Source organism: Balaenoptera acutorostrata, chromosome 15 (assembly GCF_949987535.1).
Source record: "Balaenoptera acutorostrata chromosome 15, mBalAcu1.1, whole genome shotgun sequence".
Taxonomy (NCBI): domain Eukaryota; kingdom Metazoa; phylum Chordata; class Mammalia; order Artiodactyla; family Balaenopteridae; genus Balaenoptera; species Balaenoptera acutorostrata.
The window spans coordinates 83779843-83806108 of record NC_080078.1 but is presented as its reverse complement, the minus strand read 5'-3'; the positions used below and the strand labels follow the sequence as shown (position 1 = coordinate 83806108).

General features: G+C 47.5%; 2 protein-coding genes across 3 annotated transcripts in view; both read right to left on the bottom strand.

Moving 5' to 3' along the window:
* Positions 1-8512: 8512 nt before the first annotated feature.
* LOC103011264 (protein FAM209) lies at positions 8513-10000 on the bottom strand. Its single transcript, XM_007185265.2, has 2 exons — positions 9752-10000; positions 8513-8818 (listed from the first exon to the last, which is right to left on the bottom strand). Exons 1-2 carry the CDS (start codon positions 9998-10000, stop codon positions 8555-8557), a joined length of 513 nt encoding a protein of 170 aa, XP_007185327.1. The 3' UTR covers positions 8513-8554.
* A 2214-nt stretch (positions 10001-12214) lies between these two features.
* The window catches only part of RTF2 (replication termination factor 2), a 41282-nt gene continuing 27230 nt past the window's right edge, over positions 12215-26266 (bottom strand). The window contains exons 6-9 of one of the 2 annotated variants that reach the window (XM_007185267.2): positions 16788-16901; positions 13848-13902; positions 13645-13740; positions 12215-12848 (exon numbers count right to left, since the gene is read on the bottom strand). In XM_007185267.2, the coding sequence (XP_007185329.1) occupies positions 12670-12848; positions 13645-13740; positions 13848-13902; positions 16788-16901 (444 nt within the window). In that variant the 3' untranslated portion in view covers positions 12215-12669. The remainder of the gene's footprint in view (positions 12849-13644; positions 13741-13847; positions 13903-16787; positions 16902-26266) is intronic. The other variant, XM_007185268.2, reaches the window with a different exon arrangement.

Here is a 26266-nt window from a genome sequence, read left to right as displayed (position 1 = left end):
AGACATCCACCAGCAGGGAACTGGTTAAATTATGGTACATCCAAACTCTAGAATAAGAGGAGCCAAAATCTATTAAAAATAGAGTATTTAAAATGTTGGGGAGAAAAAAAAGAAAACTAAAATAATAATAATAATAAAGAAAGAAAAAAAAGACAAAAAAATGTTGGGGAGGAAAGCTCTTCCTCTACTCTCTTATGCTCAGTAAATAGGGGTTTATGAATTAAACTAATAAAAGATGAACAGAAGACAATTTTTACTAATATTTGTGTGCACAGGAGTTCACAGAAAAGAAGTGACAATCAAAGAAGCAGGTAGACTCAGGGGCTTATATACCATTTTAACAAAGGAAAGAGGGTTTAGGGTTCAAGGGACAAACTGTGGGGAAGTGACTAGGAAATATATGGGGGAAACTAATGGAAAACAGGACTGTTCTAGTCAGGTCTGTTTATGCAAATGTATCTCGGTTTCGACTCTCAGTCTTTGATGGTAAGAGTCACTGTTCTCCCCCCGGTGTGCGGGGAAGGGGGGCACCTTCCTCAGTGGGAAATTTATGTCCTGCTTTTAGGCAGAAAAGGGGAGGGCAGACAACTCTTCCTGCCTCAGCTGCCTTCAGCTCAAAATAATCCTTATGCCAAAGTGGCACATTTGGGGACAGCATATCCGTTAAGGAGCCAATCACAACACAAATGAAGGTATAATTAAGTATGGAGGTCAGCCCTCTGAAGGAAGCGGTGGGTTTCTAGGAGAACCTCAGGCCCTTTGCACTTGCTTTTCCCATCACTGGGTCCTCACCTCACACAGGTTTGCTCAAAGTGTCCTCTGAAAGGTCTTCCCTGACCATCTGGCGCAAGAGACCCCTCCTCTGGAGTATTTTTCTTCACAGCACTTAGCCGCTCCTGAATGCTGTTGTATATTTTTATGTGTTTATAGCCACTGTCTGTTTTTCCTAATTGTCTGACAGCCTCCAATAATACTGTAGGATTTGATTACCTTTGCATTCCTGGTGCCCAGAGGGTGCTTGGCCTTTCTGAAGCCGAATAATACTCAACACATGTATAAGACACATTTTGTTCATCCATTCATCCATCCATGGACACTTAGGTTGCTTCTACTTCTTGGCTGTTGTGAACAACACCGCTATGAGCCTGGGTGTGCAAACATCTCTTCCAGATCCTGCTTTTAATTCTTGGGGGTATATACCCACAAGAGGATTTGCTGGATCATATGGAAATTCTATTTTTAAGTGTTTGGGGAACTTCCATACCGTTCTTCACAGTGGCTGCACCATTTTACAGTCTCTTTCTAGAGAGCAGCCTCTAAGGTGTGTGAGGTGGGTCTCCCTGTGGTCCACGTCCGCTCATCCCTGTATCCTCAGCACCCACTGCCATGTTCGCACAGTGAGGTGCTCCTGAGTCCTGGCTGAATGATGAACAGATAAATGACGGAAGAAAGGATGAGTGAGTGAAGGGGAGAGGGTGTTTCTGGAAGAACGAAGTGGCCGGAAGGCACTGGTCCAAGTGAGAGGCAGAGCTCCTGCAGCATCTGCCGGATGTCTAAGTCCACACACACTGGGGAGGGAAGGGTACTGAGCAGACTCGCAGTCTCTTCAAGTTGAAGGAATCCAGAAGTTTGCCCAATAAAGGCAGGCGCTTTCCTGAGGGCGCCAGGAGTGACCTCAAGGCTGGGGAGGCCTCTCTCTCACCGGCACGGGGAGTGAGGGTCTGGTGGGAGGAGGAGGGGGAGCTCATGGTGAGACCAGGCTCTGCCCTCAGGAGCTTAGAGCCTCCCCTTTGTCTCCAGGGTGCTACATCTCCCAGGTCACCACCCTCGGGCAGGTCCCCGCTGGGCCCCCTCCCCTGGGTGTCCCTGACACCTAGAGAATGGAAGACAGGAGAGCCTGGGCCGCAGCGGGTCCTCCCACAGCCACTGCCCCCTCCTCTCCATCACATTTCCTTTTTATGGGTTTTCAAAATGGAAGGGAATCTAGTTTCTTCACCTCCACGTGCTAGAGGTGTCTTCATGTCCGCACCATGGCTGAGAAGGGCTCAGGGCAGAGGGAGAGGGAACTTTTGAAGCGGCAGACTCACGACTCATGCAATATAAGATGATCATGTGTCAAAAACGTGACTCAACTCACTGGTTAAGGAGGGGTCAGTAGGATGGTACAGCGGGTTCAGAGGAGGCTTCAAAGGACCGGAAGCCAATGGGAGGACAGACAGACAGATGCAGAGCTGCACAACTAACTGTGTCCCCTACATGAGATCCACCTGCATTTTGATAAACACCGAGGCTTCGTGTATTACCCATTTTCTACAGTTTACAGAATTGTTAAGTGGCCCAAAGACAATGGAAGGCAGAGGTCACCCAGCAGGGCCCCTGAAAGGTGCCTCGTCTCCCACAGGAAGCCTCATCTCCCCCCCATCTGTCGTCCCCATGTCCCCCACCCCCAAGGGCCCCTGAAAACAGAGACCAACAAAGCCCAGATCAGGTGTGGCCCGGGCTGGGCCGTTTGGAGACACCTGGAGAATGGGTGCGTCTCTGTCTGGGGAGTGGGGGAAGGAGGGTTTCCACAGTCTCCCCACGGCCCTCATCTCTCTAGGAGGGAAACTCCAGTCCTGCCGGTGGCCTGCGAAGCACCCGCTCCCTGTGTCCCACCTCATCCCCTCCCTCACTCAGCCCCAAGTACGGGACCCCCAGCAGCTGGCCTTGAGGCCTGGCGCTCCTGCCTCAGGGCCTTTGCACTTCCCCTTCCCGTCCTCCTCATCTCCTCGCGGGTCCTCAGGGCTGACTCCCTCCAGTAAGGGCTTCTCAGCAGCCCTTCCCCGACCACACTAAGATCCTAAACCAACATTCACTCACTGACCCCCAAACCCTGCTCTCCTTCCTTGTTTTACCTTTCTCTGTAGTACATGGGCCCACCTGACAGCCCACATATTACACTTATGTATGTGTTTCTTGTCTCTCCCCCAGTGGAATGCAAGCTCTGTGCCGGCAAGATGTTTGCTTGCTTGTTTTTATCTCCTCATGCCCAGAGCCTAGAACAGTGCATAGAACAAACACTTGAATGAATGAGTGAATAATCAAACGACAAATGTTCATTGTTAACAAAAAGTAATGTTTTCATTAATACCAGTACAATGAATGCCAGTTGCTAACTGGGATAAAAGTGTTATGACAGCTACTACTTCAACTCACACATGACTGTTATCGAGGGCCCTTGAAAACGAAATCTTCGGGAAACGAGAGCGCTGTTCCCTGTGACGGGCTTTGTCTGCCACCTAGTGGAAATCTTCAGTAACTGCAAGCCATGCAAAGCGTTCTAAGAACGGCGTTTTGGGCAGCTGAAACGCTGTGTTGGCATCCCTGATGAGAACGCGACTCAGCACAGCCCTTCTGGAGGGAAATTTAGCAATGCCTAACAAAACCACACATGCATTCACCCTTCTCCCCACCAGGCCCACTCCTAGGAACCTACCCTGAAGATACATCTCCAACACCATAAAAATAAGTATGCACAAGGTTATTCACTGCATCATTATTTGTCATTTCAAACTACTGGAAGCTACCTGAATGTCCGCATATAAGGCAGGGGCTGAACAAACACAATGGAGCACTCTGCAGCGGGAAAAAAGAATGAGAAAGACCCCCTAAGAGCCACTTTGAAGGGATTTCCAAGAACCTTCTGGTAAGTGGAAAAAGCAAAGCCCCAAAGAATTTGGAAAGCTTGCTGTCCTTCACGTCGGAAACAAGGGCTATAAGAAAATACACACGCATCTGTTCGTTTATGCAAGAGGAAGACAGGAAGGATAAAACAGAAACCAAAGAGGCTGATCACATCACTACAGGGCTTCGGAGAGGCAGGAGGGTGTGGGATCCGGGTAGCCGGGATGAGGAAAGAGCAGCAGTTCCCCGGGCGTATCTTCTTCTAAATCTTTGACTCTCAGTGGAAGCCAAAACATGCACTTCCCATGTGACCCAGAGACTGCAACCCTGGGCATTTATACCAGAAAGATGAAAATGCGTGTTCACATAAAAACCTGCACACGATTCTTCGTAGCAGCTCTGTAATTATAACCGAAACCTACAAGAGACCAAAACGTCCCCCACACCGCAGGCAGAGGGTTCCACGGACTCAGCAGCAGACAGGCTGGCACATGAGACTACCTGGATAGATCTGAAGGGCCTTATGTCGAGTGAAAGAAGCCAGCCTCACAGGTCACACACTGTAGGGGACTTCCCTGGCGGTCCAGTGGTTAAGACTCTGCGCTCCCAATGCAGGGGGCTCCGGTGCAATCCCTGGTCAGGGAACTAGATAGATCCTGCACGCCGCAACTAAGAGCCTGCATGCTGCAACTAAGGAGCTTGTGTGCCGCAACTAAGAACCGGCGCAGCTAAATAAATACATAAATATTAAAAAATAAATAAAAGGTCACACACTGTATGATTTCATTCACATAACATTCTTGTAAGGACAAAAATCATAGAGATGGGGACTCCCCTGGTGGCGCAGTGGTTAAGAATCCACCTGCCAATGCAGGGGACACGGGTTCAATCCCTGGTCCAGGAAGATCCCACATGCGCAGAGCAACTAAGCCCGCGAGCCACGACTACTGAGCCCACAAGCCACAACTACTGAAGCCCGCGTGCCTAGAGCCCGTGCTCCACAAGAGAAGCCACCACAGTGAGAAGCCCGCGCACCGCAATGAAGAGCAGCCTCCACTCGCCGCAACTAGAGAAAGCCTGTGCACAGCAACGAAGACCCAACACAGCCAAAAATAAATATAAAATAATAAATAAAATTTTAAAAACATCACAGAGATGGAAACTGATTGGTGGTTGCCAGGGGTTGGGGGTCTCTGCTGGGATGGTGGAATGGTGGGTCCATGCCTCCTCACCCGGGATAAAACAACACAGAACTCCCCACACACATTGTTGCAATGTCAGTCTCCTGGTTTTGTGACTGTACTCAAGTTTTGTAAGATGTAACCACTGGGGAAAACCAATGCGGAAAACTAGGCCAAGCATCTAAGGAGATACTCTGCTACTTTTGCAACTTCCTGTGAATCTACAAATTTCAAAATAAAATGTTAGAGAATATGATTACAGGTCAAACAAACATGCTGGGGTTGGGGGAGGTTTGGTCCCTGAGCCAACACTTTGTAACCTCTGGTTTCAAGGAGCAGGGTATCCCTGTTCGTGATCCTCTGCCAGTATTCCTTTGGTCCCATTCCCCTGGTTCAGAAGCTGGTCACTAGGCCAGAGGGAGCATGGATGTGTCATCTGAGGCATCAGAAACAGCAGATGGAAAGAGTTTGTGTGTGTGTGTGTGTGTGTGTGCTGTATTGATTTTCTACTGCTGTGTAATAAACTACCACAAAGCCACTTAGTGGCTTCAAACAACACACATTTATTATCTCACAGTTTCTGTGGGTTGGGAGTCTATGTTCTGGTAGGTGGGCTCATATGCTCAGGGTCTCACCAGACTGGGATCCCCTCTGACTCGGGGGCCTCTTCCAGGTCACTGGTTGCTGGTGGAGCCCATGTCCTTGCAGTTGTATGGCTGAGATTCCAGGTTTCTTTTCTAGCTGTTGACTGGGGACCATTCTCAGATCCTCAAGGCTGCCCTCACGTCCCTGCCCCACGACCCATCACCTCGCGTATGGCAGCGGCCTCTTCAGGCCCCCAGGAGAGGGTCTTGGCTACGAATTCTGCCAACCACCCGAGTGAACCTCCTCTGACAGAGACAGCAGGTGTAGACAACTACAGCGATCCCGCGGCTACGATCTGCTGAGTCACCGCGGAGTGTGGTAACACGGGTTTGAGTTGACACTGGAACAACAGAGGTGAGCAGCTTTGTGGAGCTCCGGCTTCTCCATCTATATCTAACGCATTTTTGCCTGAAAATATTGCATGAAATGGGCTGGGGTGAGGAAACACTGTTTTCCAGGCAACACCGAGGTCTGCAAAGCTCTGTGTTAGGGCGAGGCAAAGACCCGGGACACTATTTTATGGGAATTGCTAAATCCAATTGTACAGCAGATTTCGTTCTCATTTATGTCCTCGATCGAATTGCTGTAAGGCATTTTGATGTTTTGCTCTTTCTTAGGATTCCCATCATTAGCTGGTAGTGACCTGGACAAAACTAGACACAAAAATATGATATGAAATTACATTTTTGCCTATCAGACAAAGAGGGGATATTTGTGAAGGTTATTGAATACATTGGTTCTCAATGAACACCTTTTCTGGTTGTTAACATATAAATAAGATTAGCATAAACTAGGATTGGCAAACTTTTCCTGTAAAGGGCTAGTTAGTAAACATTTTCAGCTTTGGGGACATAATGGTTTCTGTGCAGTAATTCAGCTCTGCCACAGAGCACAAAAGCAACCATAGGCAATATGTAAATGGATGCAGCTGTGTTCCAATAAAGATTTATTTATGGTCACTGAAATGTGAATTTCATGTAATTTTTTTTTTGGCCTCACCTCGTGGCTTGCCGATCTTTGTTCCCTGACCAGGGATCGAACCCAGGCCCTCGGCATTGAAAGTGCCAAGTCCTAATCACTGGACCGCCAGGGAATTCCCGAACTTCATGTAATTTTCATGTCATGAAATACAATTCATCATTTGATTTTTTTCAACCATTTAAAAGTATAAAAACCATTATTAGCTCATGGGCTGTACAAAAACAGGCAGTGGGCTGATCTGGCCCGTGAGCCATGGTTTGGCAACCTTTACATTATCTCTATTCTAATCTAAAATGTGCCCCATGTTGACATCACAGGTTAAAACCAAAATCTTTTTTCCTTATCTGCATTTCTTCAGAATGTGCTGTGAAAATAACTCACATAGTCCCATTTGCTTGAAAACACCCAGAAAGAGTACGGAAGGCACAAAGGAGGCGTCTCAGCACCTTCCAGTTTTTCCACATCCTGGAAGTTGAAGTTTCGGCAACAAGTAAAGGGCTCAGGGACCACTTTTCAAAGGTAGCGTCACAGCTATGAGAGGGGAAGAGATGGCCGGCTCTGATCTGAGGTCTCTTCCCGAACACGTATGTGCGACTGATCCTGAGGACTGTGCCCCAGCGATGAGGATGAACTCTGTGAGCTCTTCGTGGCTGGGAAGGAAGGTGATGGAGAGTCAAGCCCACTTTAATTTGGACTGAGGTGGAAATAAGGGAATTTCTATGGTCTCGCACAGCTGACGTCTCTGCCCAGGCCTGCACCTGCAGGTCTCTTTTTTTTTTTTTAAGATTTTTTTTTGATGTGGAGCATTTTTTTAAAAGCCTTTATTGAATTTGTTACAATATTGCTTCTGTTTTATGTTTTGTTTTTTTGCCGTGAGGCGCATGTGGGATCTTAGCTCCCTGACCAGGGATCAAACCCGCACCCCCTTCATTGGAAGGTGAAGTCTTAACCACTGGACCGCCAGGGAAGTCCCTGCACTTCTCTAAAACTACCAGGCTGGCCTAGATTAGGGGTCCTGAGCTAAGAGAACAGCCTGGAGTAAGTGTAGTTTCCATTAGCCATACAAACATGCCAAAATACCCATATTTTAAAATAAGTATTATAAAGAATATTCATATTGACCAATTTGGGAACCCTGGTTAGCTCATCTATATCCAAAGTACATTAAAAACATGGTTTGAGGGCTTCCCTGGTGGCGCAGTGGTTGAGAATCTGCCTGCCAATACAGGGGACACGGGTTCGAGCCCTGGTCTGGGAAGATCCCACATGCCGCAGAGCAACTAGGCCCGTGAGCCACAACTACTGAGCCTGCGCGTCTGGAGCCTGTGCTCCGCAACAAGAGAGGCCGCGATAGTGAGAGGCCCGCGCACCGTGATGAAGAGTGGCCCCCGCTTGCCGCAACTAGAGAAAGCCCTCGCACAGAAACGAAGACCCAACACAGCCAAAAATAAAATAAATAAATTAATTCAAAAACAAAACATGGTTTGATTCTCCATTTTTCTTAATCCACTTAGACACATGTAACTGTTAGTTTTGTAGTAGAAAAGTCAATGCATGGGACCCATGAGACAGTGAATAAGATGACTTTTCTGGTGGTAAGAAAATGAAATGATTCTAGAATCCACCATCCCCTTGACACACACACCTCCTAACAATCATTTTTATCATTTTAAAACCTATAAAGTTGTCCTTTGTAATATATCATAAAGATAAAAAAGGTTCTGTCTTTTGCAAAAATAGCTACTATAAAGATAGTTATCATGACAATAATATCAGCATCTTACCCCAAATTTCCCAAGCCTTATTCTACAAGGGCCATGGCACAGTGGCCAAGAATGTCACCCTACACTAATGTCACTGTCCATACACTTCTCACCACCCTCAGCTCTAGAGGAAGTGAGGAAGGCAAAAACAAAACAATAACTGCTATGGCTACTGGCCTCGCACTTTTTTCAAGCTTAAAAAAAGAGAAAGGAAAAAGGTCCCAAGTTCGAGAATTCTTTTTCTTCAGAATAGTTTTATTAGTTTGCATACGGTTTGTCAACACTCAAATTTTCCTCTCCTACTTTGACACACAAATCCACTCACTCGGAGTCTTCTTCGCCCCATATCTCATATATTGTAATATTATTGTGTGGGTCTGCAGGCACCTCTGAGTTCTGAAGCTTGAGATTACCGCCAGTTGCCATGGCGGCTTTCAGATTCCGCACCTTGGACATGAATTTCACAAGGTCCATCTCGAGCTGGGTTAAGGTATTGAATGCATAGTCTTTGTTGGGGGAAGCATTTTGATTTTTCTTTATTGGAGAGCGAAATGAACAGCCTCGAAGGGCAGGAGGAGTCTTCTGCTCCTGTCAAGAAAGATATTCAGGGTGAATAATACTGTTGATGTTGCTGGTTTTGACACAATTCTAAGAGAGCTGGGCTCACCTAAGAGAAGTTGGCTCTAGCATTGATCTAGCCCAGGGATTGGCAAATGATGGCCAAATCCGGCCCACCAGCTTTTTTTGTTAATAAAGTTTTATTGGAACACAGCCAGGCTCGTTCATTGGCATATTGTCTATGGCTGCTTTCATGCTCAAACAGCAGAGTTGAGTCCTTGCAACAGAGACTGAATGGGCTGCAAAGCTGAAAATATCAACTATCTGGCCTTTTACAGAAAAGGTTCGCCAACCCCTGCTCCCATCAGTTTGGACACAGAATCCTGAAGCGGTGGGTTTGTCCAGGAGCGAACATGCTGCCGTATTTCTCTCCCTTCCCCTTCTCAGAGCTGTTCAGCCACTTTATGGACAGGCCGTTACCTCTTTACACCTCTGACCCTTTACGACAGGTCTTTTCCTTTACCTGGGATAATGATACCATTTCCATTCAGTTCAGCAACTTGTAATGATTCAAACGCTAGGGAAATTAAAAATCAGGGGCAGTGAATCTGCCTCCATAAATAATGTTGACCTGAAACACGCCAAGTTCTTGAATCTATCCTCAATTTGAAAAATCTGATTTAACAGGATAAATATTGAGCCAAGGTTTTAGTTGCCCAGTAAACAGAAGGTGGTCTTCAACTATGAGTCCCCACCTCTGTGAGTTAAGATCTACCGTCCTTCCTAAGGACACATCAGGAAATGAGTTAGCCAACGTTTCTCAGGACCAGAAGTAGGTACTCTGTATTCAAACTCGTTGTACTTAACGGTCTTGCCTGTAACAACCAGAGCATGTGTTCCTCTGAGTCTGAGCTTTCTGAGATGGAATCAATGTGGTGTGAAAAACGGAGCCATCCTTACCTTATCCTTCTCACTATCTCCTCGAAACTTTAGCATCATATACAGCACGACAACGAAAAAAAGCCAGAGCCACTTGCTCCCAAGCCAGCCTTGGGCATGCTCTGGGAGATTCTGCCGAATTCGAAAGTGCCCTCCGCAAGGCACCTTCCCCTGGGGTTCTCTGGCTTTATCCCTCAGAGAAGAAAACATAAAGGCATAGCCACAGGAGAGGCACAGAGGAAAGAACAAGAACCATTTCAGCGTCCGCATGGTGAGCAGAGATGGGGGACAAAGTGGCTCATGGTGGGTTGGTCTGCCCTTGCACCGGAGACTGGGGACCAGGGCTGGGCTGGGCGGTTGGTGATGTCACAGAGGCCCTGAGCCAGAACCAGCTCTGGCCATTGTGATGACTTCAGGGCAGAGGATATAGAGGCTTGCAGGGGTCGCCTGGGAGTAGGGCTTAAAGGGAAATGGCGAAATTTCCAGCGGGCAATAAAAAGAGAGGCGGGGAGTGATAGAAGGCCATCTCCTTGCCAGTATATTCTTTCTGACCCTCATGCTCTACTGGGAGAGTCCATCTATTTTTGTTTTTCTATTTGTTGACTGCAGACGCTATGGTGAGCAGAGCAGACCAGGCATGTGCCCCTGTGGAGCTGAGAGCCTAGTGAAAAAGAAAGATATTAAACCAGAGGCTAAAAAAAAAAAAACAACCAAAAAAACAGAGGCTACAGACTAGGAGCCACTGATGTACTTTGTTTGGCCTACATTGTTTCTGAAAATGATTATTTGCCAATATTTAAATGTCGGTGGGGGGAGGGCTTCACTTAAAAAGGCCAGATTTCAAAGGAAACTAAGTTTCCTTTGAAAAGTATGGATGATCTGGTAACATGGGGGCCCCTCTCTGCTGGAGCTGAGTAGCAACCGCCCCTCTAGGTGGCCATGTTTTCTCCACAGTCCCCACCACTCCCTATCGCCTCACAGTTACGCTCATTGACTTCACCTGAGTGTGCAATGCCTGAGTTAATTAAGAGTATCATTTATTTCATTAAAATTGTGATAAGGGGACTTCCCTAGTGGTCCAGTGGTTAAGACTGCACACTCCCAATACAGAAGGCACGGGTTCGACCCCTGGTTGGGGAACTAAGATCCTGCATGCTGCACGGTGTGGCCAAAAAAGAAAAAAATAACATTTGTGATAAGAACAGAGAGCTTTAAGAGAACACAAGGGGGCAGCTCTAGGTTGGTTCAGGCAGGAAGGCTTTCCTGAAGAAGACACTCAGAATGTGAGGGATGATCAGGAGGCGGCGGGATAAAATGGGGACGTGGTTGGCATCAGGCAGGTGTGAAGACTCTGAGGTGAGAGGGGCACAGCCTGCAGGACGACAGAGCCCGCTGCCAGGAGTACAGCCAGGGCTCACTGGCCAGTGCACTTGAAACCATCAGTTTCTAAAAAGGACATGAAACAAAAAGTCTGACTAATGGAACGCAGGGCGTGTACCTGTTCCGCTGGGTCACCTGATTCACACTTACTCCCGGGGAATAAAGCCTTCTGCTGGATATAACCAAGGGTCCACTGGGTGCCTGCACTGTTCCTCTAACTGTGTTGAGTGATGGAGAAGTTCTGTGAGACGGTTTGAAACCAGGAGGGGAGACGCAGAGTGGGATCCAGCCGCACAGACCGCCCTGGGGCACATGCTCCCCCAGCTTGGGGTGGGGACGTGGGGCTCCCTGCCGAGAGCACCTGTGCAGGGCTTACGGGGGCATGAAGGCCAAGGGTTGGTTAGGAAATAGGCACGGCTATTATAACCAGACTTGCCTGTATGTAAATGTATATAAATGCTGATCTGGGAAAGAAAATAGATAATTTTCAGGTTTGTTCTGGAAAAGCCCACAACAGAAATTCACTGACGTTAAGATCATTCTGATTAAAATGCCTCTATATTCACAATGTCAACACGTCCTCGGGTCCAGCCGCCCACCCTGTTGCAGCACAGGACCCGGGACGGAGCAGGCTGCGTCCGGCCTCCACCCCCTCCCCAGAATCCTCCTTCTGAGGCTGCCCCCTCCCGCCTCCGACCTTCCTCTCCCAGCTCCTTTGCCTGCTTTTTTAAAAAATGTATTTTACTGAAGTACAGCTGACTTACAATGTTGTGTTTCCTTTGCCTGCTTTTTAATGGAAACCAGGGCCCTGGATCTGGTATAAAGAACCATCTCAATGATACAACTGTCTCCAGAAAGGCAGTGTTGAACCTGGATGTTCCTGATTCTTGGTCTCATAGGAGAATTTCATTAATTATTCACTTCAACACACTTTATGGATAAGATACACCAATTTTAGGCACAGTTTCCCCCTTTTATAATCTTCTGCTGAGAGGGAAAGTGGAATTGACATGATGTCATAGAACTACTATCGCTATCAGTGCAATGGCCGCAATTTTCTTACTCAACGCTCGGGGAAGAAAGAAGAAAAATACAGAGACGAGAGCAAGAGCAGACTTTAGACTTTATTTTCGTACGAAATCATCGGGTGCCAACTAAATCTCCTCTCTCATCAAGGCGATCCGCAAGGAAGGCCCCTCAGTCCCCTCCCTGGCGCCGAGACGACCCCTCCTACAGCCCTGCAGGCGGAATGCACTTCAAACTCGTCCTTCCTCAAGTTCGGTTTCAGTTGGCTTGTTTAATTAACCGCCGCGAGCAAAACCATGAGAATCTGAGTCAAAATGAGCCAACCACATACCCGTGAGGAATCTGGAGTCTTTAATTATTTTAAGCATAAATAGCGCGGCCAGCGTGCTTTGGCCGGGGAAGGTCCACGCGCACAGGGGGAGGTGGTGAGCGGAGAGGGCGACAGGGCGGGGCCGGCGGGGTCACCGAGCCCCCGTCTTGCCCTGCCACGCGGGCTCTGAGCTCTGAGGTGCGCCGAGGCCGCGCCCCGGGCCTCAGAAGCAGTAGGACGTGTGGGTGACCCAGTGGGCCGACTCCTCCTTGGAGCGCTTGGCGGAGCTGTGGGTCGTGAAAAGGGACTTGTAAGCTTCTGACTCTCCGCTGTCAGCGATGGACCTCTTCATGGCTCCACATGGAGGCTTCCCGGCTTTTCCGGAAGAGCTCCCGTGTGCTGCTGGAAAAATGAAAAGCCCAAAACTTTAAAGCTGGGACTACGTCACATCCTCAAAAGTTCATTAATCCCAGGAATTTCCTTCCTGCTTTCTGGGGATGAATGTTGAAATACGTTATCTCAATCGACAAGTCCTAAAAACAAATGAAGCTACTGTATTTAAAATCACACTAATCACTACTTGCTATACATTCTCGGCACTGGTCCCAGCTCCGGGGATGACGTACGTGAGATGCCGAGGCCAGGTGGCTGAGGTGTGTGTCTGGGGGACTGGGACCCATGAACACTCTGGAGGACGATTACACCACAGGATTACACACTCCTTTACCGCATCAATCTGTGCTTTTCTTCTTTGTGAAATAAATACTATTTTCTTTGTTAAAGGTAGTGAGTTTCGGGAGAAAGGCACTAAATTCTGGACTATCCAGCAGGTAGAATGGCTCTCGGTCAAGAGCAGGTGGAGGAAGGCCGGCTCGAGTGCACACGCGGTGCACAGCGCGCCCCAGCCTTAAATTAGGGAACGCCCGCGTCAGGCCTCGGCGCCCCTTGTTAGCCTGGCCCCAAGTGCAGATTCCACAGGGAAACTGGCATTTGCGCCCACACCCCTTCCGTCCCGAGAGGGCTCCTGCTCTAAGGTGAATCAACTGTTTCTTAGTTACCCCCCAAGAGAGCTCAGTGAACTATTTAGAGACACCATTGGGACAAGCTTGAGTTCTCGAATTCACACCAGCAAAACTGTGATGCACCCACGCAGGTTCCCAGCTGTCTAGTGGCCCACTGCCATCTGAATAGGACCCACCTGCACTTCTGGGAGCCGAGGTGCTTTTCTTCTCTTGAGAATCAAGGCTGGTTTCTTCGGGCTTCCCTGTCTTCATTTTTGATGGTCCTGGGGCTTCTGTGAAAAAACAAAGTAAGCAAAACAAAACAACATCAGGAACTTATTTAGGAAACAGGCCTATGGCCTTAGTTTTGCTAAAATAAGGAGCTCTTTTAGCATCTTACCTTCACTGACATCTGATTTTGAGAGAGACTCTGCCACCTTGGGTTTCTTTGTTTTCTGTGAAAAGAAAGGGGAGGGCGGACCCGTGCTCAGATGCACTGATTTCGGAGTCAGTGTGGCTCCCGCCAGTCCGGGAGCCCAGAGAGGCCGACACGGGTCACTCAGGGCAGGGCTCCCGCTGAAGACGACTCCGATCCTCTGCCCTAACCTCGGGCCTCCCCACGTGTTTCCAGTTGCGCACTCTCGCCTCATGTGACACACATCTGCAGAGATCCGCTCGGCTGTACAGTTACATTCCCAAACCACCTCCTCAAAACACCTCAACGCGGAGGACAGGTTTCAGTGGGAACAGTCAGTGTTCACGGTGACGACTGCACACGAAAGGGCGGTTAACTGGATAATAACCCAAGTCCAGCCAGTACTGAACCTTAACCCTTCTGGGAAGACTTCTTCAAAGTTGTCCAGCTGCTTTGACATTTGTGTAGTTAACTGTTAAGGACTTGAGGCCTGTACTAAAGAACACTTTAGCCGATTCTCCTCAACTCTGGATTACTTGTTAGAATTCGGTCGCTCGTAATAGTTAAATTGGTCAGCAAAAATTTAAGAAATGAAACAAACCATTCTAAAACCACACAGCTGATTCAGTCACAGAAAGGACAAACAGGACTTACGTTCACTCAGAGAATTTACTTTAAACATGCCGTTTTCCTAAGCATGCAAAAGGTGGCGTTAAAGATACGCAGCCTAAACACTTCAGAAGGCTCCCATCACTAGAAAACATCAAAGACCTTGCTCGGGCAGTGGCCCTGAACCTGTACTATATACATGCTACGTGATCTGTAACACTTGCATAAAACATAAACACGTCCTGCTCATTTCACACATGCAAGACATGCATTCAAATTTGTAAGGGTAACACATCATTCTTCAAAAAAAAAAAAAAATGCAGAAAACTGCTAATTTCTAAGCCCTCCATTCACAGCTGAGGTTATCTGAAAAGCACGAGTAACGAGGCCTTAGACAGGAAATGCTATGCCCTGTCTCCAGCTGCAGGTACATTGGGGAAATATTTTGGTTTCCTGGTAGCCGTCTCTAGGAAGCATTCCCAGAAGGTCCGGGGAGTATTCTGCGGAGAGGGGCATGCTAGTTCCACCGGGCTTTGAACAACCTGGCAGGAAGCCTGGGACAGAGGAGACAACTCAGTAAAGTAAGAAGAAGGCTAATGACCACACCAATGTCTCTAGGAGCTTCCGTTAAAATACAATTTTTCCCTTTTGTGCTTCTTAAAAACTGAACTTGATCAATAGTAGCAACAAAGAACAAGCAGATCCTTTTTGGTAAATGTCGTCAAAAATATCTCAAACTTCTATTCACTTCTAAACCCGAACTCACCCCTTTAAATGACAGAGCGTCTCTTTATTTCTCATGAATATTGTAATAACCTCATACAAGACCGCTTCACGGAGTACTTCCACTGGTATTTGATCACAAAAGCTGGGCACGATTCCTTGTACTACAGAACCATTCACACACACTATTTATTTTCTACCTCAGTGAAGCTTTCAAAGGAGGAAATGCCACTGGTTTGGCTCTTTCTGAGAACTCTGGACCCATACACAATAACCACACTATCACATTCTCAGCTTTTTAAAGCCTCATGACCATGAATTACATATTATTCCAGGGTGATACGGTCTTGCACTTTCCTCTATTATGATTTTAGAAAATGAAAAGCCTGACAAATCTTTAATTCTTACATCACTGGTAAATGCACGCCAGTAGCCCAAAACCAGGCAGGCTATTTTTCTTCACAGTTTTATGTCCTCAGGATCCTGAAACTAATTTTCTAATACTTTAGGCATTCTTTTGCCTTAGTTCTGATGACATGAAGTTTCTCCCACATTTACCCTGAACCTTTTTTTTTTCTTTTTTTAAAGAATGAAAAAAAGACCATGGCTATCATCTGTAAGTACTCAAGAAAGAACAAAATTTACTACTGGACCCAGAGTCGATGACACACTGAATGGTTTCTTAGCTGATCAACTGTTCTGAGCCTGCTCAGCACATCAGACCATTAAGCACTGATTCCACTGCTTATGGAAGGTGATTCTAAATCTGGGCGCAAAGCAAAGCCTTCACCCCAGCACCCCCGACCCAGAGCGCCGGGCACCAGAAAGCATCGCCGGGGCGCCACTCACAACCGGGGCCAGGGGAGGCTCAGGACGGCCAGGACGGCGGCTTCCACAGTGGGAAGGCTGCTCGGCTCCTCACTCCAGGGAGTGCAGGGAGGGTGTGTGTGTCTGCATGTGTGTGTGTCTGCGTGTGTGTGTCTGCATGTGTGTGTGTCTGCGTGTGTCCGCATGCGTGTGTGTGTCTGCATGCGTGTGTGTGGGTGCGCGTCTGCATCTGCACTCCCAGGAGTGGGTGGGAAGCACAGGCCCCGGGCTCCCCCCAGATCTCTAGGACGTTCAAACCTGGGCCGCACAGGCTCTCCAGAGGTGCTGGGGGTGGTGACTTTCACTCCTCCGTTTTACAAGGTGTGACACCAAGCCTCTTACACTCAGTGCCCGCGCAGCAATCGTGGTGGCCGCCTTGCCCTCCGGACACACTCTGGGCGGACTTCACAGGCCTGAGCTTTTCTACCCTCCTGCCCACACCCACCCCCTGCAGGTGGTGTGACCCCCCCGCCCCCCTTCACCGAGGCAGCCGAGCGCAGAGCAGACCTCTGAGCCCAACCCAGCGAGGGCGTTAATCTTCTAGAGCCCGGGCCCGCCTGGTCATAAAAACTGCCTCGATCACGGCAAACCCCGAACCAGTGCCAGCAGCACAGCTGGCGGGTTTGCGACGGGCTCTGGAGCAGAGGCCGCGGCTGGGCAGGATCTGCAGACTTGACTCGCGCCCAAACTCGGGAAGGCGAGGAACCGAGCCTGGGACTCCGGTACCTTTCCCAGCTTGGCTCGCAGCCTCCTCGCCTCCATCCTTCTCTCCAGCGTTTCCACGTCCTCCTTGGTGCCATTGAGCACGATGACGTCGTCCTCCTGGAAGGCAGCCCCACACTGAAGAGGACGAAAGAGAGAAGACGACAGATTCCGTCACCACGCGGAAAGCAGCTACCCTCAGACCCTCACTCTTAGCCCAACCACTGGTCCTCAAGCTCTTGGGAAATTCCTGTTGTTTCCCCGCCTGCACCTTGGCTTGGCCAGTTTTTGACCCCGAGCCCTGCTTGGGAAAGTTTCTGTGTACAGTTAGCATAGCAGGCCTGCCTGCCAGACTGGCCCTGGCTGGTGTCTAGGCACTTGGATTTCTGGAGGGTTCCTCCCACTTCCTAATTGTGTTGGGCTTCTTTGCTTACAGGCCTCCCCACTGGACCTGACCTCTAGGTGGGCAGGAGCAGGGGCCCCATGCAAAGACCCAAGCACAGGGTGGACGTTTAGGAAACGTCTGTTGAAGGAATCATCAGCAATACTTACTGAGCACCTACTGCTGGCTCATCTCATGAGGACTGACTTCATAAGAGCCTGTGACACTCACACACAGCTGAGCCAAGGCTAAAAGCGAGAGGCTGGGGGATCTCACATGCCAGACAGAGGTTTGCAACCTTGACCTTCCATCAGGATCTCCTGGGGGATCCCTGAGACCCCCCGCCAGTTTCTGATTCAGGAGTTCTAGCGTGGGACCCGCTAATTTGCATTTCTAACGTTTTCTCAGGTCACGCAGATGCTGCCCGTGGGGGAACCAGGCTTTGAGAACCACTGTTCTAGAGTTTAGGAAGTTGGCCAATTGGGGTAAATGGACTAAATCCCAGCAGGAGAGGGGAAGGACCATTCTGGAGGCACAGGCTGCATTTCAGCTCTTTCCTGGGCTGCAGCTGCCCACTGTCATGCCCACAGGGGTGCTGCATTTTCAAATGCTCCCTAGGGAGCCAGCCCTGCTGAGGACAGTGTTTGGGCCAGCATCCATTTCGGGGTTTGTTTCCCTCTTCCTGTGGGTTCTCCAGAGTCCCTCTGCCTAGACCTCGGCCTCAGTTACCACATCTGTTAAATGGGGATAAATTGAACTCCCAGCATGATCGGGTTGAGGCAAGAATTAAGGGTAACGCCGTAGGGAATGGAGCCCAGAGCTGGGCACTGAACGCTCAACCATCACCAGTTTTGCATTTTCCTAACACAGATGGAGCTCCAAGTTCCGGCCCTCAGCATCGTGTCTCTAACTAGCTTCCCTAGGCAGAAGCATCGCATAACCTGAGCTCCTCATCCATGGATTCAACCAACTTCAGACAGAAAATATTTGGGAAGAAAAAATTTTCCAGAAAGTTCCAAAAAGCAACACTTGAATACTATATAAATAGTTGCCACGTACCACTGTAGGGTGCGGCAACTATTTACATAGACCAGCAACTATTTACGTAACATTTACACTGTATTTACAACTATTTACATAGCATTTACATTATATTAGGTATTATAAGTAACCTGAAGATGACTTAAAGTAAAAGGGAAGATGGGTGTCGGTTATATGCAAACGCTACACCATTTTATATAAGGGGCTTGAGCATCTGCGGATTTCAGTATATGCGGGAGTCCTGGGCCAATCCCCCCAGCCCCCCAACCGATAGGGAGGGATGACAGTACGCGCTGCTGCATTTTCCTCGCTGGGAGTCGTGCCCCCTCGTGGAAGGGAGAAAGCGTAAGGAAGCCTCACGTGGACTCCTCTAGACTCTGCCTGGGTCCCTGCCCCTTACCATCTGAGGGCTACACAGCCCTGCTGGGTCACTGGACAAACCTGGGCCGTGAGGACGGCCGTATGCCGAGTCCACGCCCAGAATCTCTCTGACAGAAAACATTCTCAGCACAAGAAAAGCCACGCAACTGCTCTCTTCCTTAAAGGTTGCCACCACTTTCCCAGCACCTCCTAACACACAGAGGAGCCGGCCACCGTCTGCTGACTCTCCTTGGCCGCTGCCTTAGCTGGGTTACTTACTGTGGCTCTGTGTCCAAAACCCACAGCTCTAGGTCAAAGTCGGCTCCTTTTCTAAGGTGGTACAGACCCACAAAGCCCGAGCTCTGTGCACAGAGCGGGGGCGTCTGGTACGGCGTCTGGCCAGGGCTGCCTCTGGAGGACAGAGGTGCCGGGAGGCCAGGGGAGGGGAACAGCCCCCCTGCAGGGGAAGGCCACCTGGGAAGCCCCGGGCTGTGGGAGACTGGGGCAGAGCCTTGCCCTGGGGGCTGTCCTCCTTGGAGAGAGAAGGAAGAAGAATCTGCAGGAACAGAATCAGGCGGCAGATAAGGGCCGGTGGGGCTTGGGGCTGGGGCTCTGGCGTCAGTAACCCTCCTCAGCGCATCTGCTGCCCTGCTCCGTCACAGCCCTCGTCCTCCTCCCCCGCGGGCTTTCTGCGCCTCTTTCCACCACTCTTGCTGCCCGGGTCTGACCGATCGTGCCAGCGGTCCGCAGCCTCCTTCCCCACACACAACTGTTTAGTTGTCTACGTGTGACGGTGGGCCCTGTCTTGTACCCGAGTTGTAGTCCTAGAGTTGAATCAGCTGCTAATAACAACACTGAGCCGGGAACCTTGCACATTAAAACTTGAGATATCTTGCTCTTTGTCTCCAAAATTCAAAAAATCCACTAATACCAAACCCCCCCCTCAAGGCCTCAACTGGCTGGACCTGAGCGGGCAGCCCCTGGGGACGGCAGCACGTGGCCCTCCCTCCAGCTACGGGCCCCTCACCTGTTCTGGGGTCATGCCTGACCTCACCAGGCCTCTGCTGGAACCCAGGGCCCTGCGTGGAGCGGCCCGTCCCTGGAGGCGAGTAAAACCAGGGCAGGAAGCAGGTTTCTGCCACGATGTCAGCTGCCAGACAGGGGCTCTCCTCCGTGGACTAAAGGGCGGGGGGGCTTTAGAAAGGGAGGGGGGCTGCTGCAAAGGCACAGAGGCCCAAAGGGACTGCCCCTCTCTTTGCTTATAAAAGTAACCGGTACACAAAGTAGAAAACACCCGTATTTCCCATTTTTCTATGTGTACTGTTCCCGTACAGGTGAAATCACATATTTATTTTCAGTTTTGCTTCCTTTTATTACTTGTACCTCAGATGTCCAAAAAAGGGGGGAAATGGCTAAATAAATCATAATACATTCCTAAAAAGGAAGAGTATATAGTTATTTTAGAGTTTTCCACAACACAGAATATGCTCATTATAGGTTAAAAGGAAAAGCAGACTAGAAGTTGTATATTCACATGACCTCTGGATGTTAATTTTTTTTAAATATTGAAAAAAAAGGCCAGTAGGAAAGTGCTGTAGGAAACAGAATTAAGAGTAATATGCTACTATATCTGTATATTTATATCACAGACAAATGGAATAGTGGTTTCTCAATCTTTGTTCTTACAAATAATAATTGTGATGAACAACTGATTACATGCATCTTTGACCCCCAAATTCCACTTCTGAGACTTGGTTGTTCTCTATCACAGAACGCTGTTTCTTGCATTCACGGCTTATGATAAATGAATGTATGCCTGTATGTGTGTACTGACTTTTAAAATAGGACTTCCCTCTGTCACACTGTAAGCTCCAAATGGGAAGGTTTTGTCTTTATCTTTCATGGTTGTAGCTGAGTCTTAAGCCCAGCATCCTGCACACAGTGGATGCTCAGTAAATAATTGCTGAATGAAGGAATGAGAACATGACCTAAAGAAATATTTCAAACCAGGATGAAAGGGAGTGAAATTTTAAAGCCAAATAGCTCCCCTAGAAGGTCACGTGAACTTTACACTCCTTACAACATGTGAGAATGCCCATCATACCACGTAAAGGAAGGAAAAAAAAACTTATGCTAATCTAAAAAGCAGAAGAAGACAGCCCCTTTTTGGCTTTGATTAAGAAACATAAAACACCCCACTGTATTCACAGCGCCTCTTTTGTAATTTACATGTCTACGCTCTATATCTGTTTTATTTATTAGGATTTTCATCTTTCAAAAATTTTAGTTGAATCACATCAGTATAAGGAGCTGATACAGGGCTTCCCTGGTGGCGCAGTGGCATGCCAGTGCAGGGGACACAGGTTTGAGCCCTGGTCCAGCAAGATCCCACATGCCGTGGAGCAACTGAGCCCGTGCGCCACAACTAGTGAAGCCCGCGTGCCTAGAGCCCGTGCTCCGCAACAAGAGAAGCCACCGCAATGAGAGGCCTGCGCACCGTAACGAAGAGTAGCCCCCGCTCACCGAAACTAGAGAAAGCCCACTTGCAGCAACGAAGACCCAATGCAGCCAAAAATAAATAAATTAAAAAAAAAAAAAGAAGCTGATACATTAAGCCCGTGTTTTTGTCCATTTATGACAACACTCCGTTCAGCATGGTTGGTTTTACTCTGTGTCTCCCTTAGAGCTATGGGAGTATAAAGCTGCACGCAGGCAACTCTCCGCATCCTTTTCTCAGGTTCTTCCACTGCTTTTGTCCAGGTTAAGCACGTGAGGTCCAGGTGAAGTCCAGCGCCAGTCCTCCTCCCCTAGGGACGGGCCTGCCGGGCCAGCTCAGCAGCGCTCACAGGACAACTTAAAACAAGCCCTCGGGCTGGGGGCAGAGGTGGAACCACTCTTCACCGGCTGGCAGGGTGGCCTTTCCTTTCCTGACCCTCGTCTGATAAAAGTCGTCTCTCAACTCACAGAATGTGAACAACTCCACGCAGACATATACAGGGTCTCCCCACTAAAAGGCTGCACGGATCTGTTTTTATATGAAAGGCATACATGTCACACGTGCAGCAAGGCTGCATCCCCCTCAGATTAAAGAGACTAGGTTCTACCCGCCTAGTTAAGAAATCTTTCTAGGGCAACGGCAACATCTGTTCTGCAAAAGAGCAACAGGTATCTCGAGTCCCCGCAGCAGGGGAAGAAAAGCTGAACTCGGCTAACTAAATAAAGAGCTCAGGTGTCTGGACACCTGAGCGGGTGACAGTCTCTGCGGGGTATGATTCACGTCTCTTGGCTTCACTATTCCCGACAGACACATCTGGGGTAAACCTAAAGAGAGGTCCAGCGAGCGGGAGGACCTTTTAAACCAGAAAAGGAAGGATGTTAGGAGGAAAAGTATCCATCGGAGGAGAATAACGAAAGGGAGTCGTTACTAACCATGCACAGATGGCCGCGGGAGGACGGGGCACGGCAGGGCGCACCTGCCTCCCTGAAGTCAGGCCTCTGGAGAGCCACACTGAAGCACTCCGAATGCTACTTAGGAATCAAATGAGATTTTTAAATGACTTTTATTTATCCCTTTAATGAAAAAGTGTCCGATAACCAAACTTGGCCTCCTACTTTTAAAAACACTTAAAGAATTTGACCCAGGACTGCCAGGATTTCATCCAGCTTTCAGAATCCAACAATTACCCTGCGCTGCCCTTCACCTGGGCTGGGTGTTTCCTGCTGTTTGTTTTGTAAGGCAGGCGACCAGCCCCTAAGAAATACGCAGGTTCTATTTTCCAACCCATGCGTCAGGATCAACAAGAATAAAATCCTCCAGGGATGAAAGGGTAACAAAACCTGCCAAGCGACTCTGTTCATGTGATTTCAGCCGGAGCCAAAGCAAGAGAAGCAACTGAAGGAAAAAAAAAAAGCCAGGCTGGGCGCTGACAGGGCCAGGACCTCTACCCCATATGCGAGCCTCCCGAGGTAAGTGCTTCGTTAACTATGCGGAGATCATGAATGGCACAGGCTGAGCAGGTCTTATTACTAAACTATGTTTTACTGTGCCTCCTCCAGGGTTTTACAACAGAACTACTGGAATATCAGTAATATTTTAAAATGCACAAGTAGCAGGCATCTTTTCCTCTCAAAAAACAGTCCTCTAATAAAAACGTTGTTTTTGTTGTGACTGTTTTAAATGGATATCCTAAAATGTAGTTTTCCCCTTCACATCAAAGTGGCTGAAGAAACGTATACACATTTTAGGAATAAGCATGTTGTGATTAAGACATCTATTTTACTGGACAGCTTTGACGGTCTGAATTCAAAATTAGTCTAACTACTATGATAAAGCTCAAATAGTTCAAGAAAAAACTGTTAACTTGTAGGGTGCTTTGGACATCATTCTGAGCCCAGAGACGACAAAAATAACACACAAAATTTTCATTGCTGCAGCTACAGTGACTTCTTTAGGACAAACATGCGGTAACCGGAGAGAGAACCAACATTCACGGTCTGAGGGTCTCGTTGCTCCGGGGGACTGGCGGTAGCCCCACCGGCTCAAGCACTGAGCACTGCCCGGGGCCAGGCTCAGCGGGAAACGCTCAGCCATCTGCCCCACACCCCTAGCCCGCTGTCCTCATGAGGCAGGTACTATCATACACCCCCATCTGCCGTCCAGAAAATAAAGACTAAATTGTTTAATCTGGTTAAGCTAATGTTAATACTCTGAAACAGTAGCAGTCTATAGAATATATGGCAAAATATTACAAGTTCATCTTTAAAGATGCCCATTTTCTATTTACTAACAGGAATTACCTTTAAAAAAAAACACAAGGGACTTCCCTGGCGGCGCAGTGGTTAAGACTCTGTGCTCCCAGTGCAGGGGGCCGGGGTTCGATCCCTGGTCAGGGAACTAGATCCCACATGCATGCCGCAGCTAAGAGTTCACATGCCGCAACTAAGGAGCCGGTGAGCCGCAACTAAGGAGCCTGCCTGCCGCAACTAAGACCCAGTGCAACCAAATTAAAAAAAAACCAAAAAACCCACAAAGTATAAAAGATTTAGCAAAATAATTAACTTATCCAGGATGTTGCCAACTCCCCATAAAAGCCTATATAACAAATTAAATCCCGTCATAACAAATTCAAAATGACTGCCCTTAAGTGTTCTAGTGGCAACACATAGTACCAGACCCATATTGCTGACTTCTGTTCTTGGCTGTTAAGGCCTGCAGTAGGGGCGGTGGGAGAGGGGCACTACAGACAGATAAAGAAGGCAGAAAAGAAGAAGGAAAATATGCTCGCCGGCTCTCGTAATTAGGATAGTAATGTATTTTGAAACAACTCTTTGGAAATATTTTATGCTTGGACAAAAACATAAATAAAAGGTAAAATAATTCCATTCTGAGAACTATAGCTGGAGATCATTTGTGATTTCCAGTACCACAAAAAGGAAAAAATTTTAACACCATCCTTAACCGTAACTTTGGTAATTACTGCTACTGAAAGATATTCTACAAAATCCCTTAGGTGTCATATGTCCTCAGTCAACTGAACGTGTAATCTTCAAAACATGATTCACTGTCTGGAAGCTATTTAATCCTACTGTACACTCTACATATTTTAATGATGCTATGCACCAAAGGCTGCAGATACGAGGAACTAAAAGATCATCAAAATATCTAAGGCCCAGGAAAGATCACTTAAGGAATGACACTATATGAAAAAAGCCTTAAAATGTTCTCTCACACACACAAAATAATAATTTTAGAGATCATCTGTGATTTCAGTAGTACATGAGGAAATAGAACACTGGAATGGTAAAATAATGGGCCTGGTTTGAACAAAGAACTTTTGTATCTGCTCCATGATATATAATGATAACTGCCACTCTTTCTGAAGTCTTTAAAATAAATAAATATTTAAACTTTTTGTGGAGGAAAAAAAATTGCTCAATAATCAGTAAGACTGCACTTTTTTTTAGTGGGCTGCATGTTCCTCTCACTTGGAAAATATCTCTTACATTTCTTGGAAATTAATTTAGTGATAAAAAGGCACATGTTTAACAATTACAGTTTCATTATGACTACAAAAGCTGATTTCACATCATAGAAACAAAACAACAACAACAAATCACCAGGAACCGAAATGTCTGCAAAGCTGAAAACGATGCTCACCACGATTTAAAAAGGAAAAACTGCCAGGCCCTAAAGAGCTGATTCCTGTGGGAATTTTCACATTATCCACCAGATGCAGGTTAAAGCCACAGCAAGAATTATGTAAATTCAGCAGCAGCGGAGTCTCCAAAGGCTTCATTACAAGGCTGTCCTGACTACCTGGAAAAGCTTGTACTGAAACAACGAAAATAAAGGTGGTGACCCTTCCCACAACATGGCATTCTAGCCACACCGATTTCTAAATTTCAAAGTGAACCTGAGCCAAAAGGAAGATTTAACTGGGCAACTGTGAGCGCTGCACTAACAGAACACGAGACAGAAAGGCAGCAGATTAACCGTGACCAAGCTCCTGTGCCTGTCTCTCTACAAATAAGGGAGGGAAAGCATTTAGCCAACGTATTGCCCTGAAGGACAACGGACTACACACGGGACGTGTCTTCACTTAATTATCATAAAACACTGAAAATACCCAAACCCCTGGGCTCTGCATGGGGTATATAGTCTGTCAGTGAAGTGGGGCTAACATTTCTGTGATGAGACCAGCATGTTTTACACTTTGACCATAAGCTTAAAAACAACAACCAAGACAACAAACCAAAAAAAACCCCAAACCCCCTTCCCATGCAAAAGCTAAACACAGGAGAAAATGTAACAAACTATGGTACGTGGTTTACCTTTCACCAAAATTCTTAACAGAGAAGCAGTTAAAAGCTTTATTTTCATTTCAAGAAGGTATTTCCATCCAACCGAATTTGTTTTTATGATACATGTTGTGTCTACTTTAGAGACCAGATATGAAATGTGTTAATTATAATGATGACTGTGCTTATAAAAGGTATTATGTAATTTATAAAAATGTCTGTAAAATTATGCCATAATGTTTTATGCTTGGGGCAATCAACATTTACTGAACCAGAGTAAAACGTAACCTGACATATTTGGGCAGTAATTGTTTTATTTTTGAAGCATGATGGGTAAAAAGAAACTATACAATGAAAATAAATACATTTTTAAAATCCACAATCAGCATTTACAGTTTTTATGGGCTCACAGTTTAAGAACACAGGATAACTCAAAATGCTGCCTTGTTAATGCTTTATCCAAATGGCATTTGCAATAATGATGTGGAAAGGTAAGGGACTAATGTCAAATCTGAGATAAACACTGGTCAAAAGTAAATGGGTTTTTAAAAACAGGAAGTAGGAGGACTTCCCTGGTGGTCCAGGGGTTAAGAATCCACCTTCCAATGCAGGCAACGCAAGTTCGATCCCTGGTCGGGAAACTAAGATCCCACACGCTGTAGGGCAACTAAGCCCGCACGCTGCAACTACTGAGCCCACAGGCTACAACAGAGAGCCCACGCGCCACAACTACAGAGCCCAAGCACTCTGGAGCCCTCGTGCCACACCTAAGACCTGACGCAGCCAAAAATAAAACAAATATTTAAAAAAAAATAGGAAGTAGGAACAAGCAATGATATGACTTTTTACGGAAACCTAGAGACAAAATTCATAAACAAGGGAAAAAACTACTAACGATATAGATATTTTACCTGATCAATTT

What these genes read in the sequence shown, in the direction of transcription:
- LOC103011264 (XM_007185265.2), bottom strand. Translation starts at nt 10,000, where the DNA reads ATGCGGACGCTGAAATGGTTCTTGTTCTTTCCTCTGTGCCTCTCCTGT. An exon ending in GAGATAGTGAGAAGGATAAG is followed by an intron (nt 8,819 to 9,751) that starts GTAAGGATGGCT and finishes TCTTGACAGGAG; the next exon opens with CAGAAGACTCCTCCTGCCCT.